We start from the raw sequence: 18,328 nt of genomic DNA on the forward strand, positions 1-18,328 counted from the left end.
AATAATCTCTAGACATGTCAATTGAAGTGATTGATTAACTGATATTACAGAAGTTTATCCTGTATGTTACATTCCAGGTGGAGATCATGATGGAGATACAGCCAAACTCGACAAATGTCCAATTACTGTTTATGTCCGCAAAGATCACTTCCAAAGAAAACAGCATTAAGGCACTTGGTCACTTAGACACGGCAGCAAATATCTTGTTAAAAAACTGTGAGGGCTTTCCCTATGGTTACGAGTATCTTAGCAAACTTAAACCAGGATTATGTCTTGAAATTGCAAAGCAACGTTTAATGCATTCTTTGAATAAGTCCCCAATGAGCGACGAGGTAGCTATCTTTCTTAAGGAAGTCGATAAAAGCGAATACATTTTAATTTTTATTTATTATTTATGATATTGGAAATATTTATTAATTATGATATTGGAAATAAAAAACTGAATCTATCATTCTGTTTTGTTTTTTAAGCTGGGTAGCGCAGTGGAGAAGGAACCGAGTGTCCGCTTGTTGGAACGACTAGTGGAAGCTTGTCCGGGTTCCAGTGTAGCTACATTACTACTCAGCAAGGCCAGAATGCAAAGTAGCGACTATGAGGGTGCGCTGATCTTGCTCAGGAGATTACTGGATACGGTAGAACCATCCAATGCACAAGCCCATCTCTTAATGGCTCAGATTCTGGCATATCAGGGCAAGTACCAACTTGCTTCGCAAAACTTGGAGGTTGGTTTAAGCTACAACTTCAAGATCCGAGACGAGCCAATCTATCATTTAATCATCGGCATGGTGCAACGAGAGGCTGGTGATCTGCAGAACTGCATTAAGAGCTGTCAGACAGCCATGTCATTGGCAGGCTTGACTGGCAGCGCTAATAGAAAATCCGATATGTCTACATCAGACCAAGCGACATTGTATTTAGAATTGATTGCGGCTTATAGCAAGGCAAGAAGGTTTGCTGAAGCACTGGCACTTATCGACGAGGCGAAAACAAATCTTGCTGGCACCACTGAACTTGGAAGAATTACCATCGGCACTGCTGAGATCTATCTAGACATTGGAGAACTGGAGAACGCTATCAGCTGCTTGCAGAACATTCATCCAGGGCAATCATACTATTTGCAGGCACATATCAGATTAGCTGAAATAAATTTGAACTATAAGAAAGATCGTCAAGCGTTTGCTAAATGTTTCAGGTACAAAGAATCTTCATCATCATTATTATTTTCTTTATTAATTTTTATATTTATTGGATATATTTATGTGGAATCTTGGAATGAATACTATTATCACTGATATTTACTTTTTAGAGAATTGGTGGAACATTGTCCTGGACCAAAGACATACAGCATGCTGGGTAATGCTTACATGTCCATACAAGAGCCAGAGAGAGCGATAGAGGCATATGAGCAAGCGCTTTCACAAAATCCGATCAACAAGGCGGATATTGCGAACAAAATGGGCAAAGCGCTTGTCAAAGCACATCAATACGTGAAAGCGATCAGTTATTACAAAGATATAGTGAAGCAGGATAATTGCGCCGCTCTAAAGTTAGATCTGGCCAAGTTGTATATGAAGATGAAACAATATGACAAGGCAGAAGCCACTTTGGTGCAAGAGCTACAAGGTAAATTTATTTTAAAATTAATATTAAATATGAAATTAATACTATATATAAAATTACAATAATTATGTATTACTTAATAATATTACTTAATAATTGTATTACTTAATAATATTTATATTTCTAATAATGTTAAATAAAAAAATGTCTATTTTTAATTATCACATTATGCTAGATAGATATTTATTATTATTATATTTAATTTCTTCTTTATTTAGACAAACGAGGCGAGTCCGACATTCTAAATTTGGAAATGCGAGGACAAGAATTGTTATTGCTCGCCAAAGTGCGTGAGAAGTCAGGCAACATCAGAGGCGCGTTGGCAACTTTGAAGGAAGCCAAGGAGAATCAACATAGATATATCCAGCGTCTTGCCGTTTCGCCGGATGTTGCAGATCAGAAACATATGCTGGCAAATATCTGTTTGACGATGGCTGACTATGCGTCAACCTTACGCAACTATGACGAAGCCATAGTATATTATAAAGAGGCACTGGCTCATAAGCCTACGGATGTGAATGCCCTACTTTCTTTAGCGAAGCTATATATGCAGGTAAATAATACACATAGAATCTGTAAAAAAGAAACTGAAAATCCCAATTGATTCCATCTTGACTTCTGATGGAAATATTAATATTGGGTTGTCCGGAAAATTCGTGCCGATGTTGAAGGAAAATTTAAATACAGCAAATTTAAATTTTAATATACATTTATTAAATTATATAGGTTAGTCGGCACGAACTTTCCAGACAACCCAATAGAATAATCCATGAAATAAATCTTTGGTTCTGATTTATTAAATGGTTACCAAAAATCCTGATTTCATTAATATAAAATATGAATATATATTTATTAGATGAATAACTTGGATCGGTGCGCACAGAATTGTTCAATTTTACTAAATGCCGATCCTAACAACGAGGCTGCGTCCGTGATGATGGCGGATCTCGCATTTCGGAAGGTAGATTTTGATACCGCGGCATTCCATTTTCGACAATTGCTATTACGTCAACCTACCTATTGGACTGCCCTGGCGAGACTGATAGAAGTGTCGCGCAGAACAGGTTTCGCATTTGTCAAACTTTTCACTCTTGCTTGAGATATTTTGACTAGGAATTGACTTATATATATAATATATTATAATTTGCATCATAGGTGCTATGGATGACCTTGATGAATGGCTGCAACGCGCGCAGATCGCGATAGGTATCGGCAATATCGAAGCTGGCTTCTATTATTGCGCCGGATTGCTGGATTGGAGGACGGGTAAACTGAACTCCGCTCTTCGCAACTTCAATTTTGCACGACGCGATCCGGAATGGGGTCAGCAGGCGATCTACAATATGATTGAAATCTGTCTGGATCCGGATGATGATACTACTTTATCAAACGAGGCTTTCAATGACGACGATACTGAATATCAGGATTCAAGAACGATGGCTTTGAGGACGGCTTACCGATTGCTACAGGTATAATTCATATCAATGATTGCATTCGGTTTGGACGCTCACGCGCTGTAAGTTTCATTTTATCTTTCTTTCGCAAATAATAAGTGATAAATAGAATGAGTGTCCAAACAGAATGTAGCCAATGTCTTTTTTAATCCTTACATGTGACTTAATTTGATCCAATTTTTATTTTATTTATATCTACTGAGAGTATTAAAAATTTTTACACTTCAATTATCTTAATGATTCAAATAAAAAATATGTTGTAGGAATTAAATCCCAAGGGCAGCCCTCATGAAGAACTGACTCACAAGCTTCTCAGCAATTTCTTCTTATTGGCCACCAAACAGAAGTCTAACATTGAGAAAGCCTTGCAGGATTGTACTGCATTGGCCAGTCAGGAGACTTTAAGAGATCATGTAGGACCCGCTCTCGGTATGGCCACCGCACACATCCTGTTGAAGCAAACGCCGCGCGCCCGGAATCATCTGAAGCGCGTTAGCAAGAATGTTTGGACGTTCGAGGACGCTGAGTACTTGGAGCGTTGCTGGCTGCTGCTGGCGGACATCTATGTGCAATCCAGCAAGTACGAATTGGCGAACGAACTGCTGAGGCGAGTGCTGCAGCACAACGCTACCTGCGTGCGGGCCCACGAGCTTTCCGGTTAGATTACGATTTAAAATTATAGAGAATAGTTAATACATAAAATATTGAATCGCATTTCAATCGCTGAGTTGAGTTCTATTGCAAAATATTGTCATCCAAAAACTTAAAATTTATAATAGGCTTAAGGCTGTCTTCATTTTCAGGCTACATCGCTGAAAAAGATCAGAATTATCGTGAGGCGGCAGCAAGATACGGTCAGGCTTGGAAATGCGGTGGCAAAACGAAATTATCGGTAGGCTATAAGCTGGCTTATTGTTGTCTGAAGGCGAAAGTCTACGCCGACGCGATCGAAGCATGTAACGAAGTGCTGAAGCAGAATACGGATTATCCGAGGATCAGGAAAGACATTTTGGAAAAGTGTATTAATAATCTTCGCACGTGAGCATCTGGATTCGTTCGAGCTTGATACATTGATCGATGATTTACTTGTTATGTTACATTGTATACATATTCGTCCTCTCTCGTTATCAATAAAGATATATAATATATCACTTTAAACTATTTAGAACAAATAAATATTTATATAATTACTCAATCAATAAATATTTCTGAAACATTTAGCAGGTTGTAATTAATCGATAGTTTATTATTTTCGCTAGCAAAATATACGATAAAGTAAGTTGTTTAAAACGCAAAACGGACGAAATCATAATGCAATTGTTAAAATTGACAATTATTGATTAACGATTAGTGCAGTGATGATTAATTGGCTATGATTATCTTATAAATCTATCCAGCTTAACATCTGACTTATTATCTTGATTATCTTGATTATCTGCAGCTAACGGAATTTTATATCTTTGGATATAATCGATTATTTTACCTTCTTTTGTGAAGTTGACTTATGAACAATTATTGAAATATTATGATTAATCAACGGCTTAACGTCCTGATCGATTGACGAGCAAGATTTACAGATCCAGGTACATAATTTGCGTGGCCGAAGCCGCGCCGCACATCGCTAGGATACTGGCAATGTAAACCACCGCTGCGGTAGTGCCTGTGAAGCTGACGATCGTGCCCAAGCAGCAGGACAGCAGGAACTGTGCGAGGAATACCATCGAGGAGACGATGGCGACGTCGGTCCCCAGGCCGCGCACGAAACTGCCGGAAACTGTATCGCCTTCAGTCGTCAGATCGAAAGTCGAAGACGCGTGGTAGTGCGCCACAAGTAAATAGGGCATGGTAAACAATGTAGAATACATGACGCCAGCGGTCCATGAAAAGAGGATAACGCCAGCTGGATACTTCGTCAGAGCCATCAGAAGCATACCGACGCTATAGAAGAGCAGCCCGTAGATGTATACCTAGATAGGCATAAATATTTAATAGATAAAAAATTGCAAAGATATTATTTATGTTTTAAACACTCTTTCTAGATTGTAAAACTAATTACATATAATTTCAATTTAAAAGTTTATAATATATTTATTAAAAGATTTTCTAGTCTTTACAGTGAACTGATAATCAAAAGGTTTTAAATATAAATAGTTTAGAATATAAATATATTTTGTATTTTAAAATTCTAATGGACAATGTTCTACTAGAAAGTGCTTAATTTGTATATCTTTTAAGAAGAAAAGATACAAATTGATCACAACGTTAAACTAAGTGATATTGAGGTCGATTAAGCGTAACGAAGTTCTTACTTTACGCGCTCGGAAACGTTTGATCAGCCGCTCGATAATCAGCGAATAGCACGAGCAGGACAACGAGTACATGGACATGCCCCAGCATCCAAATCGCACGCCCTCCTCGTAAAGCTCGCGCTCGTCGGTGTTCGCCGGTGCCCGCGGATTCCCGCCGAACACCGCTTCGCCTACGAAGTCCGTGAAGTATAGGGAATAGCAGACGTGCGCCATCCAGCAGAACAGATTTGTTAGGCACACCTGACGAAGACTGCGTGGCATGTAAATGATGGACAGCAGGTATTCCTTCAAAGATGCTGTGTGGTTTACTTCACCCTCGATATTATCAAAGCCGTAATTGATGTGACTGCCTTCGAAGACTGGTTCCTCGGAACAGTCGGAAGGTTGCGTCTGGAACAGATGGAGAACGAATTCCTTGATTGATAATTTTATACTGGTGTTTATTAATAATTTTTCTTTATCAAATATATTCCTATTAATTTTTCAGTTCCACGCTTACAATGTTTAGGTAGTTAAACGTTTGTCACTTCGGTCAAATTACGAAATCGCAGCTAAAATGAGAATTCTAAGTGAAAAATGCTATTGGATTATATGTCAAGATAAAAACGATTTCTGAACTTACTTCCGTTTTCGAGGGATCTGTTTCGTGCTCAAAGGCGCCGTATGTTTTTGATTCGTCAGGAATAATTTTTTCACATTCCTCTTGTTTCTTCTTTATTCCTTGGTTTTTTTCTACCGCCTAATACAAAAGAAATATCGGTTTATTAAATGATCCTATATGAAAAAATATTTTATATCTTATAATATTTTTAGAAATATATGAAGAATCCAAGCTCGTCATAAAAATCAGATGTAAAAAAATAAAGAATAAAATTATACAAAAATTTTGAAAAATATGAAGCACTTTGTTACTAGAAGAGAAATAAAAATGATAGCAACACATTATAAGTGAAGGTCACCTTCGGCTCACTCATTTTCCTATATTGATCTCGTTCGAGTAGTTCAAGAGGGATCTCTTTAAAGCTGGTAATGGTACATATGACACAGATGATAAAGATAATCGTGATGAGAGTGAAGGTCACGTGCAGATGTCCGCCCAGCATAATACCGAACGACGTGGCGTCCCAATTGATACCACCCAAACCGTAGCCCATGAATCCCCCCAATCCTGCCATTATGGTGAACGTGCTTAGGCCTTTGGCATGATCCTCTGTGAAAAATATTAATCATATACAAAAATCGTCTTTAAAGTTTATTAAAATCAAATTGATTAATTCTTGTTTGAACTAATTAATTCTTGTTTTTTCACATTCAAATTTGCATTCGTATTTAAAAAGATCGAATTTTATTTCTTTATTTTTACAATGTTTTAAGATAGATATGTGTATGTTAGTAGTATTATTATCAAATAGACGATCAATTCAAAATTTATGAATTATTTCAGTTGCAAATCCATTTGTAATCACAGTTTATATAAATGAAAAAGAAATTTAAAATTCACATGAAAACGATAAGTTTGTTTTTTAGAGCTGAAGTAGTGTACATTTTTTTTACTCACCAGGTACAGTGACATCAAGAAGGTATGCCCTCGCTGGACTTTGACAGCCGTCAGCGTCAAAGTCGAGCAGCACTGTGCCGAGAATAGTGAAGAAGATACCCCAGGAATGCGAGGAAGCTCTTTCGACGGATCCGGGCATTACCTCCTCAGGTAGCTTCGCCGTTGTGCGATGTCCGAGTGGAATCGTCTCGTTTGTATGGACCGAAGTATCGCCGAAGACATAGCCGATGTGTTCACCATTTGGCACCAAGATGAGACCTGCAAAAATGCAAAAGTTCACTCATCTCTTTTGATGTTCAAATATACACTACGATAAAACTGTAAATAAGAATAGTGGCAATTGAATGAAAAAAAATGAAAAATATCATATCACTTAAAATGAAGAGACACGAAGAAGCTTGTGACTTGCCTATAAAAACTCCGAGAGCCAATAGGAGAATGAAAGGCCGCCTCCTGCCGTATTTGAGTTTACAACGATCGCTCATGCTGCCAAGAATGGGTGTCACGAAGAAGCCTACAAGGGGACTCAATGCCCACACCAGCGTCATGTGCTGGTGATCGACGCCGATTTTGAGTAACGTCGGCGAAACGAAAGCCGTCTCCGCCGCATATGAGAACTCGATTCCCATAACAGCTGCCGAAATTCTTACCAGTTCGGCGCGGGTTTTCTTTCTGAGATTATTAGAAATAACAAATAAAGAAAAAGAAAATGATATTTTTATATATATTTAGTACAATATATTTTATTAAATGTTAATGTAAATATTACTACTTTTAAAAAGTGCTCCAATTTGTACAAAAGATCTGAGAAATTTTCTACGTTACAAAATTATACAGAAATTCTGAAAAATGTTGATATGTGTGTGTGTGTGTGTGTGTGTGTGTGTAAATTCTGAAAAATTGTATGAAGAATTCTAAGCAAAATTTCACTAAATACACTGATATATTCACATTTGACTAAACGAATTTTTCACCTATAAATATGGGAATAATCGTCCAAAGTACGCTCTAATTTGGGCGGTCCCCGTAAATGGTGTTTCAACCCATCTAGGCCTTGATTCAGATTTAAACCGTTTTTCCACTCTTTCCACACGCTCCATCGTTCCTTGATAGTATCACGAACATCGTGAATTCTGCCCATGAGTCCTTCGTATTCGTGCAATTTGTCTACCATGGTTGACTCTTATCTCGCACGACACAGGATAAACGATGTAACGATGAAATACTCGAGTGTATTGAGGTGCATTATTAATCAAAAAAGTGACATTGATTGAACCGTGATTTCCATATCTTTTTCTCGCAACCTATAAGCGTGTCAACTATAAAAAATATTATTATCAATCACAGATCTTCATTAAAAATAATTTCAATTGAAAACATAATTAATTAATTTTAAAAAACAGTTACATAATTCAATCATAAAAGTTCCATGTTAATTTTCTATTTATTTCAATAAATAGGAGATAAATCAGTAATAAAATAAATATAAATAAATAAATCAAAACGTAATTTTAATCTTTTATTGACCAACCATAATTTCATTATTTTATTTCTATCACAATGCGTGTATGTAAAGCAGATTAATCTTCTTGAATTCAAAATCTCCACATCGCATTTTTCGTCACGTTACAACTTATTTTAATTAAATATGAATTCAAGCAAAAAAACGTCACCAAGAATTTTTAATCTCAAGCGTTTTAAATTGTTGACAAGATTTTGACAGAAATACGAGTCATTTGCGAGTCGGCTGGACCACATCGCGACTCGTGCGAGAAAGCGCGGACGCAGACGGACGATGGATGACTGATCGCCAAGTGAACACCCCCGCTGCAAGCTCGCCACTCGGAAGCAAGCACGAAAGCTCGAGAAATGTTCGCGCAATCTCAGGAGAAACAATCACAAATCACATCTTTTGTCGAACGCTGATTCTTAACTCACTGAAATGAGCTATGATGCGATCAGGGCAGTTCGTTGCCCACGAAATCTTCTAATTAACGTGCCAAGAATCTCTTTAATTTCAAGGATCGAGTCGAAATATAGGTCGACATTTGCAATTCTGCTTCATAAATTCGACCTGCTTAAAGAAGAAAAAGAGAATTTATGTTGTGTAATTATTTTAAAATTATACAGTAAAAAATATTTTGTGTTTGTTTTAAAAACAGTTTATTCAAGTCTTTTTTAAAGTTTTGTGTTAAATTTTTAACATATTAAATGTTAGAATATTGCTTTCTAACACACCTTGAGTTAAATTAACACAAAAAAATATGGATCATTTGGGACATTTGAAATACGTTAATTAAATTTAATACAAATTTTCCAAATGTATATCACAAAACAGTTTTATTCTGTAATATCTAAAAAATAATTTTGATGGACTATCAAAATAATTATATAGGAAACTCAAACATAATTAGATGCTACACAAAGTTTTAACACTCAAGCAACCAGTTGGAACGTGCTATATAATTATTTTGATACTCTAAAATTATGTTCAGATTTATATCTACTTTTAAATTCTTAGAAATTTTAACAAAACCTTCTTTTCGTACATAACGTAGAAATATGATTCTCTTACAATTGAATAAAAGAAATATCCCTCGCAATCAGTATAGCATAGCCAGGACGATTTCATCTCGATGAACAAATCTTGAGAAACTCGTTGGGTCTTGCTGTTGCATTTTTCTTTACAGTAATGACAGGAGGTTTACGCGATCCAATAAGAGAGAAACGTTTCGTTCTTTCTCTCCTGGCACACAATCCGATTACCACCAGTATATACCAGTAAATATCTTGGTAAATCGAGCAAACACGAATATCTTCATTTCGCTCTCGGTGTCTCTCTTTCTCTCTCTCTTTCTTTTTATTTTGCGCTATCTTGATTAAATAAATAAATAGATTATAAGGAAAAACAACGAATAAGGAACTAAATAAGTTTTATAGGGACAACGGATCAATACATCGTTTATCGATGACTAACACGCAGCTTCGACCAAGGCCATTCACGCAAGCTTCGTACATTGTAGGTCTTCACGGCCGTTGATGTTCAATGCCCGATGTTACAGGCGAAGCTTTAATAATCATCCTCCTAAATTCTCTTTGAAATATCAAACACTATAAGATTGAATTTTCATCTACACAGTTGGGATATTAATTTAACACACTTCGTATTATGTCCCAAATGGTCCACTAAAATTCTTGTGTTAATTTAACATAAGATATATATTTGTGTTTATACACATTTTTAAGTAAATTGTGGAAGCATATTTCTTCAAATCAGCCAAGTCTATTAAAAACAATTTTTTTCAAATGCTTGCTACAAATTTTGTCGACAAAGGACACATCAAATTTGATGCAAATGCTGTTATATTTAATGACATTAACAAATTGGTGGCAAATATAACAAAATTGACTAATAAAACAACAAATTATCAGCAAAATCGTGCAAAGCTTGCTGATAATCTGACAGCAAATTGAGCAAGAACCGACCAAAACCGATGAAAGCTTTGATTAGTTTTTGCCGACAATTTGTTGTTCTCATTTTATATCAGCAAGTTTTATCGGGTTAATATGGAAAACAGTTGATGCCAATTTGCTGAATATTTGATTGAATTTGCCAGCAATTTGTAAGTCAATTGCTAACATTTTGCTGACTGTATTAAATTCATACATTTTATTCAATATAATTAACATTTATAATATGTTATATTTACCAAGAAACATTAAATATCAATTTTACACAATCACATTGTGTGTGTGTGTGTGTGTGTGTGTGTGTGTGTGTGTGTGTGTGGTGTGTGCGTGTGCGTATGTGTGTGTGTGTGTGTGTGTGTGTGGTGTGTGTGTGTGTGCGTATGTGTGTGCGTTAAATTTACATTTGGAAAATTTATATAAAAAATTCACTCTAAGAATTTTATAATAAAGTCAGTTTTAAAACAAATATAAAATATTTTTATTATGCGAGAGGCTCCTAAATTCTTTTTTATTTTCACATGTGTAAAAAAATGTTCTTAATATCAAACAAATATCTTACTTGTAACATCTTTATTTACGAATATATTTTCTTCTTTTTTAAACGAGTTGTTGATACTAAGTACTAAGTCGTATTAGAAACGAATGCAGAGAGAAAATAATGCAACGTTCAATGTCGATAAAAAAATACAAAAAAAATTTTAGAATCTGAAATGGATGAGAATCTCGCTTTCTTCGCTGCTTTGAATTTTATTCTCGGACTTCAAATCATCAAACATTATAAAACATCGAGAATCAATCCACATTTTCCCGTCCTCGGAAGTAATACACTTCAAGACGCAGGTTTATTTCTCCGAAGGACGACGGGAAGTCGATTGAAACCGCCCTCTCTCGTCTCCAGCCTTTTAAAAGAACGTGGACGAATGCGGCAGGATACAATTTCCTCGCAGGAAATTACGTCCACGAGAATCCACGCGTCAGAGGAGTTTCGTTAACGTGCGGTGACTATATTTTCTACACGCTTTTAAACCGCAGGGGATCAATATTCATTGTCGTCACCATTGCCGTTAATGTCGCCGACGGTATTAAATACGAGGGGATGCATTATCGCTGATGAGTTGCCAAGGGAAAGATATCGCGACGGAGGAAGGAGGGGAATACTGTATTATGGCCGAAAATATGAGTCCGAAATTGTAATGAGATCCAAAGATTCTGAAGAGAGAAACATCGTTGGATGGTTTCGAGAATCCGATCATGATCTGAAAATCCGGTGAAATGGACATCAATGGACGGATGGAAGAAGTGCTTTATGAGCGCACATATATTTACCTGCCGTGTCGATTTGGCAGACGTCAATAGAGTTACAATTAATTATAGTTTTCGCTTGAACCTTACTTGTTCTAATTAAGACATCCCGGGTATGTCGGTACGCCAATCGCTTCCGCAGGGCCGACGTGAGAAAAAAGATTGGACATCTTTAAGTCTTTATTTATTATTAAAAATAACAATTAGATTATATTCATCTGTTCAATTTATTAAGAAGAATAATTGGTCAAATTATAATATATATATAGAGTATTTTAGCTAACGAGACTTTTATCTTTGCAGGATAAAGTCGAATAAAAATTATACATATGTGTATTAATTATACATATTATATACTTTATATATTTATATGTATATATCTATGTACATTTATATGTATTTTTATGTATTTACAGCTTTATTACTTGAAATTAAATTAAATACGTGCATAATTTTCAAATAATATTAGATCGCGCTTCTTTTAGAAAGTTAACTATTATTTGGTTTCAATTTACATCTAAAAGAGAAATTTCTCAATTCTTTTATAAAAACTTGGAATCTTTGTCCAGAGTCTAAATAGAAAAACGACGAACCTTTTCCATTATCTTGATATAGTGCAATTATCTTGATGTGCGAAGAACCTATCGTGGCGCTGAAGAATCTATTGTCGACCCTGCGCGTTCCTTTGCCATTGGCCCATATTCGTCTAAATATCGCGTCGTACCCGAAGCAGTTAGGGTCGCGGCCACCGAAAGTGGTGAATGACGAGACTGCTGTCACCCACGAGGAAACATCGCGTCCATTCGTCGATTCGACGTATCTCATTTCAATTCCGAAGAGCTTTCGCGCATTCCTGCTTCAGCACCATTTCTCTAAAGAGGGTGAGGAATGTATTTACATTTATCTCTTCATTTACACGATAAAACGGGTATAAAAACAATAATTTTATATTCAAACACAAGCAATTTGGAAGATAATTCACATTTTGTTGGACAATATAATTCTATATTGTATAATAGAATGACAAGCAACTCAGTAAACAACTAATATCAATATTATGATTTCTTTCTAAACAATATAAATGTAATATAACACATGTAACAGTTACATTGTTCAATATAAAAAATTATAACATTGCTGTTATATAACATTACTGTTAATTGATAGTTTTTTTACTATCAATTAAAGTGTTGCTTTAAATTAAGTAAAAATCACTAAGAATATAACAGTACCAAAATTATCATACGGAAAAAAATGGTTTTGTTAAAATATTTAAAAATTTAACTAATGTAAGTCTGAAAATAATTTAGTTGAATTAAAATAATTAAAACAATTATATAAAATGTATGGACACATTTTAAATCTGTCAGAACAACACAGTGCACTTGTATATAACTAAATAAGAACAAATTTTACTATCTAAATTAAATTATTTTTTAAATACTGTTTTTAACATATAAAATTTTTATATCATTGACGTTTCTCAGCAATGTTTCGCTGGAGGTGCTTAATCATTCTGGCATCATCCAACTAGTTTTATATAAAGTTATGTTTTATATAAAGTTATGTTTTATATAAAAGGATTGTTAATTATTTCAGAGAGAAACATTTCTGATACAAAATACAGAAGGAATATATTTAATGCATCTATTTCATTGATCTTAGTATGTACTGAAGATAGTTAAAAAATTAGCCGAAACATGTATAGTTAAAGTATTGTTCTTAATTAAAAGTCAGATATATGACATAGTAGTTGATACTGAGCTATCACGTATTTTGTATAGTGCTAATTCTCAATAGCCATTAATTTATTACTAGATTATAATTTACATAGAATGCTCATGCTTACTCATCATGATTGAATGTTCTACATATTCATCTACAGTCTCATAAAATTATTTTTAAATCTAGCTAAATTTTTAGCTATTTCAGTAAAATCGCTTTTTTTTCGTGCACACAATATATTGTGATATCAAAAGATATTGTATTACAACTCATCTATTGTGATACCAGAGGATCGACGTCGAAAGAAATACAATAAGAGCTTACCAAGACATCAATAATATGACAATTGAATCAGATCGGATTGAAAAGAACTGATCTTTTTTAATCTTGAGTGCCAACAATTTCATGATTTCTCTTTTATGAGAACAATGATTTCAGTAACTGAGATTCTATTTGTATTTTTTCGAAATTACTTCATCGTATAATTAATAATTGGCGGGATTAATCAGTCATTAATGAATAAAGGAATTCTTGTTATTATCAATCGGCTTTTACAGCCGATTAAGTCTAGACGATCATAATCACGACATCCATCTACGTCGATAATATATCGTCGATGAATATATCTTCGATTGGCACTTTAAATACCTGTAAATATAATTATTATCAGACAGATAAAAGTATACATAAATACAGACACGCATTCTTAAAACAATAAATATCACATACGTTACGTCACCCTCTCCAGGAGATTATAATTTAGAGGTAAATGAATCTGAAGTAAATTATACGATTCACATTTTAAAAGCCAAATTGATGATACTACACTGAAAGAAAAATTTATTATTAAATTTTAATGAATAATTGTTTCAATAGTACAACGTTTATTTACGGGAAATAAATATTTGCTAAATAAAAAACGTAATAATTAAATTAATGGTTCTTGTACCAAATAAATATATGTTTACATTTATTAAATATTCAATTGATAATAAATTCAAATAAACATTCATTAAAATTTACATTTTTCTTTTATTATAAAAGAATACTAGGAGTAAAAAGTAATCTTAGGAGTAAAAAGTAAAAAGTAATCTTTTAAAGAGAAATATTTAAGTATATCATTTTATTTTTAATTGGATTTAGATAGCATAATGTTTTGTCAAAAATATTGTGTTCTTTAATGATTTTTTTAAAGATACATTTTAAAAATACATTTTAATTTGGCCTAATTGCTTTAACGATTTTAAGAAGAAAAATATAATTTACATATAGATAAGTTGATATATTTACATGTCCTTTATTTTTGGACTTCATTCTTGATTGTAATCGAAAACCATATACGTGTTTGTCAACAGCCTATATATGCGTTTGTCAACATTAAATCAATCGATTCTTTTTAATCGGGATAAAATATCTGAGATAATACAATCTTGGCCAAAAATATTAGGTACCTTATTAACTATTATTTAAAGTTTTCCCAAACAACAAAAAGTGTCTAAAATTAGATCATAAGACATTTTTGCGTCCAAAAGACGACTTGAAGACGTCTTATGTCATAATTTTAGATTTTGTGTTGTTTGAATTAGCTCAAAATGATTGATTTACGGCATTTGCTGCAAATTATCCTTTCACGAACCCTTTAAACTATGATGTCAATAATCAACAGATGATAAAACAAATAAAAGAATTTTAGAAAAATAAAAAAAATATAAGCACCTAATATTTTTGACCAAGACTCAAACTATTGAAATGACTCAAACATTATATAAAAAATTAGCGACTCAAAAAAATCCTTTTAGATAAAGTTCCATGTAAAAGACAAAATTATTCACTCGCAGTTTTAGCATAAAATATTGATTTCGAATTCATCAGCGAATTGATTAAAATATCATGATAATAGGAATGAGAATTTTTTTACGAGGGCTGAGCTAAAGAATATAGTATGATATTAGGAACATCAGAAATAAAAGGATGACTAATTGTCCTCAATTTGAAATAGGAATTTTACCACGATTATATCTATTCTAAAATCTTTCGATCTGATCTTTCTGAAATCTTAATCGATCTGATTACGCGGCTATATACACACTTAAAATTATTTTCGGCCTAATGTGAACGCGTATCATTTGTATAAATAGTTTATTAGTTGCACATTAAACTGATCTTGTCAGGTAATTAGCTGACGCTTTCGCTTTCCGTAACACAGAATTGCCCACAATTATTTTGTACTTGTGGGATAACAATGCTGATGAATCGTCATTTTCATAAGCCTTATCACGTGGAAAATTTGAACAAAACAAGGGATTAAATCGCATAGATGATGAATAGGCACAAGTAGACTACCTCTACACTTCCCTATTAGCTGTAAGCGATTGTCAGATAGTATCGTTCGCGAAGGTTCTGTTTGCCAAGAGAGAAGCGTGACAGACAAATAATACGTAAATAGGAGAGAGTGGCATCTTTCACGCTACTGTTTTATGATCATTTAATGTCACGCTGGTGTTTCATAAATACGACTGCGAGTTACACGTTCTTCAAACGTGATGCTTCGAACGTTTTGAAAATATATATTACAATTAATAAACATAATTAGATTATTGATGCAAAAGGTCTGTTAAATAAAATATGCCAAGTAAAATTGAAAGCGAATTTACAAATTTACAGCGAAGCGAAAGTGCGTTTGAAACTTTTCTTTCTAGATAGGAATTTTTCAATCACTCTATTCTAACTTTACTTAAATAAAATTTGAAGAGAAAAAATTCTCCTGCACCCCTCAATTTAATATTTAACTCGTAAAAATTTTAATGTAATGTCAATACAAATAAATAAAGAAGGGTATATTCAGATAAAGTAGGTCTGTCTAATATTTCGTATAAAATATTATAAATTTTATAATTTCCACTTCAAGTTATCTATGATACTAAATTATGTTGATGACAAACATGAGAAACGCGATACACAAAGAAAAACATATACTGTAATAATTACTTGTTTCCAATATTTCAAAAGTTTACATAGCCATAAATCTAAGCATTAAATTTATTCAAAATATATTTTGAATCTTTAGTAAAAATCCTTCAATCAAAATTATTAAAACAAATTCCATTTATAAAGTCACTTCTTTGATTAATTTTATATAATATATTCCAAAAGATTCTTGTTTCGAGTACATAATAATGAGCAGGGTTGAGTCAGTTAACTTTTTTTTTAATTAAGTTAAGTTAAAGTTAACAACTTGGAAAATTTAACTTAGTTAAGATAAAAGTTAATCCATAATGACATTAACTGAATTAAAAGTTAAATTAATAAAAAAGGTTTCAGATAAGCCAAATCTGTAGAAAGTAGATTTTTTAAATGTCTGCTATACACTATGCCAACAAAATAATAACAGAATTAGATGTATATATTAGATGTACACTGTTGACGGACTAGAAAAAACGTAACAAAATCTGCAAGCGTCAGATAATGTCGACAGGATCTGCTTAGTTTCTGCCAACAATTTGCCTTCATATTATATCGATAGACGTTGTTAACAGAACTAATGCGGACGCAGTTGATGGCTGTCATCATTTTTTGCTCGAATTTGCTGACAGTATGCTAGAAGACTGCAGACATTTTGCTATCTGGAGTAATTTAAAAGTTAAAATTTTGTTTTATTTCATGATTTTAAGTTAATTTTCTTTTTAATTAAATTAAAAAACTAAGTTAAAAAGTTAACTTTTTAATAAGGAAAGATTCACATATGTATTTTATACTCACATATGAATTTTGATCGGCTTTTGCGTGATTATTCTGGAATCAAAAATCATCAAAAAATAATCTCTATAAAGCAGTAAATTGCACTTCTGAGTATTTTTCAAGAAAATAGTAATTTTTAGGTCATGACAATGGATCGCTTTCAAACTTATTCTTTGCTTTATTCTTTGCTTAAACATAAATGAAATATTTGGATTTATTTAAAATTAGAAAAACGTATTTCCGACAGACAGAATGTATAAGCATATAATCCAAATAGGGATCCATATAACGCTTACTATCCAACTCTGGTACTTTTAAAAAAATCAAATTATAAGTTAATACTTACTGGTACAATATAATTATGTAAAGTTAAAAAATTAAGAGTCTAAAATGTAATTAAATAAAGTTAAAATTAATTAACTTTTTAACTTAGTATTATCCAACCTTGATAACAATTTTTTCTAAAATTTACAATAAGTATATTTTAAAATTATTATCAAGAAAATATTCTTTGTTAAAGATCATTATTTAAAAGAAAAAAATAAATTTTTTCTGTCTCTTTATAATCACCTGTATTTCAAAATTGTTGAGGTTTCGTACTAATATTCTTTTATTAACACTTAAAAATTTCATAAAATTACTTGCGAAATTTTAGATTTTCTTATGTATTCTTTCTCAGCTATTATATCGACATTTGTTACCGTCGTATCTTCGAACAAATATTCGTACTACAGTTTCTCAGTATATCTCAATACGAGATATGACATATCTTTGACATCACAGATTGATTGTGTGACGTATCTCAATAATAGTATCATTAAATACTTGAAATCAGGAATTGTTATTATCTTCTATAAGCGCGCAAGCAATTGCATTTTCATGAATAGTGTACTTTTTTCTTCTCAGTTTTATTTATCTATGAATAAATTAATACATATCTTAAAGTTTTTTTCACACTGAATGATAGCGTCGTCAAAATTTGTAGCACTTCAAAATTTTTATTAAGTGGGAGTGAATTAAAATAAAAACTTTTTGAATTGTATAATTATACAAATAGTCTAAAATTCAAACTGCTTGATAAAAAGAAGTACGATCATGAATTAAAATTCATTGAAAGCTCCTAAATTTTTTGTTGTAAACTTTATTTAAAA

At 33.0% G+C, this 18,328-nt stretch overlaps 2 protein-coding genes across 4 annotated transcripts in view; one reads left to right on the forward strand and one right to left on the reverse strand.

Annotated features, from left to right (window-relative positions):
- Nucleotides 1-4,294, forward strand: part of LOC108694731 (tetratricopeptide repeat protein 21B-like) — a 7,228-nt gene extending 2,934 nt beyond the window's left edge. The window contains exons 3-10 of one of the 2 annotated variants that reach the window (XM_018204371.1): nt 78-332; nt 471-1,192; nt 1,307-1,623; nt 1,839-2,173; nt 2,477-2,684; nt 2,776-3,089; nt 3,338-3,731; nt 3,878-4,294. In XM_018204371.1, coding sequence (XP_018059860.1) covers nt 78-332; nt 471-1,192; nt 1,307-1,623; nt 1,839-2,173; nt 2,477-2,684; nt 2,776-3,089; nt 3,338-3,731; nt 3,878-4,116 — 2,784 coding nt within the window. In that variant the 3' untranslated portion in view covers nt 4,117-4,294. The remainder of the gene's footprint in view (nt 1-77; nt 333-470; nt 1,193-1,306; nt 1,624-1,838; nt 2,174-2,476; nt 2,685-2,775; nt 3,090-3,337; nt 3,732-3,877) is intronic. The other variant, XM_018204372.1, reaches the window with a different exon arrangement.
- Nucleotides 4,295-4,324: 30 nt separating this feature from the next.
- Nucleotides 4,325-12,385, reverse strand: LOC108694732 (proton-associated sugar transporter A). Of its 2 annotated transcripts, XM_018204373.1 has the most exons (8): nt 12,308-12,325; nt 7,916-8,260; nt 7,351-7,613; nt 6,942-7,199; nt 6,343-6,593; nt 6,006-6,122; nt 5,384-5,773; nt 4,325-5,041 (listed from the first exon to the last, which is right to left on the reverse strand). In XM_018204373.1, exons 2-8 carry the CDS (start codon nt 8,113-8,115, stop codon nt 4,646-4,648), a joined length of 1,875 nt encoding a protein of 624 aa, XP_018059862.1. In that variant the 5' UTR covers nt 8,116-8,260; nt 12,308-12,325; the 3' UTR covers nt 4,325-4,645. The 2 variants fall into 2 exon arrangements, with proteins under 2 accessions (XP_018059862.1, XP_018059863.1); XM_018204374.1 differs by lacking the exon at nt 7,916-8,260 and having other exon boundaries at nt 12,308-12,385.
- Nucleotides 12,386-18,328: the final 5,943 nt, after the last annotated feature.

This window comes from Atta colombica, unplaced genomic scaffold (genome assembly GCF_001594045.1).
Source record: "Atta colombica isolate Treedump-2 unplaced genomic scaffold, Acol1.0 scaffold123, whole genome shotgun sequence".
In the NCBI taxonomy this organism is placed as follows: Eukaryota; Metazoa; Arthropoda; class Insecta; order Hymenoptera; family Formicidae; genus Atta; species Atta colombica.

What these genes read in the sequence shown, in the direction of transcription:
- LOC108694732 (XM_018204373.1), bottom strand. Translation starts at nt 8,115, where the DNA reads ATGGTAGACAAATTGCACGAATACGAAGGACTCATGGGCAGAATTCAC. An exon ending in CAGATCCCTCGAAAACGGAA is followed by an intron (nt 5,774 to 6,005) that starts GTAAGTTCAGAA and finishes CATCTGTTCCAG; the next exon opens with ACGCAACCTTCCGACTGTTC. An exon ending in AACGTTTCCGAGCGCGTAAA is followed by an intron (nt 5,042 to 5,383) that starts GTAAGAACTTCG and finishes ATGCCTATCTAG; the next exon opens with GTATACATCTACGGGCTGCT.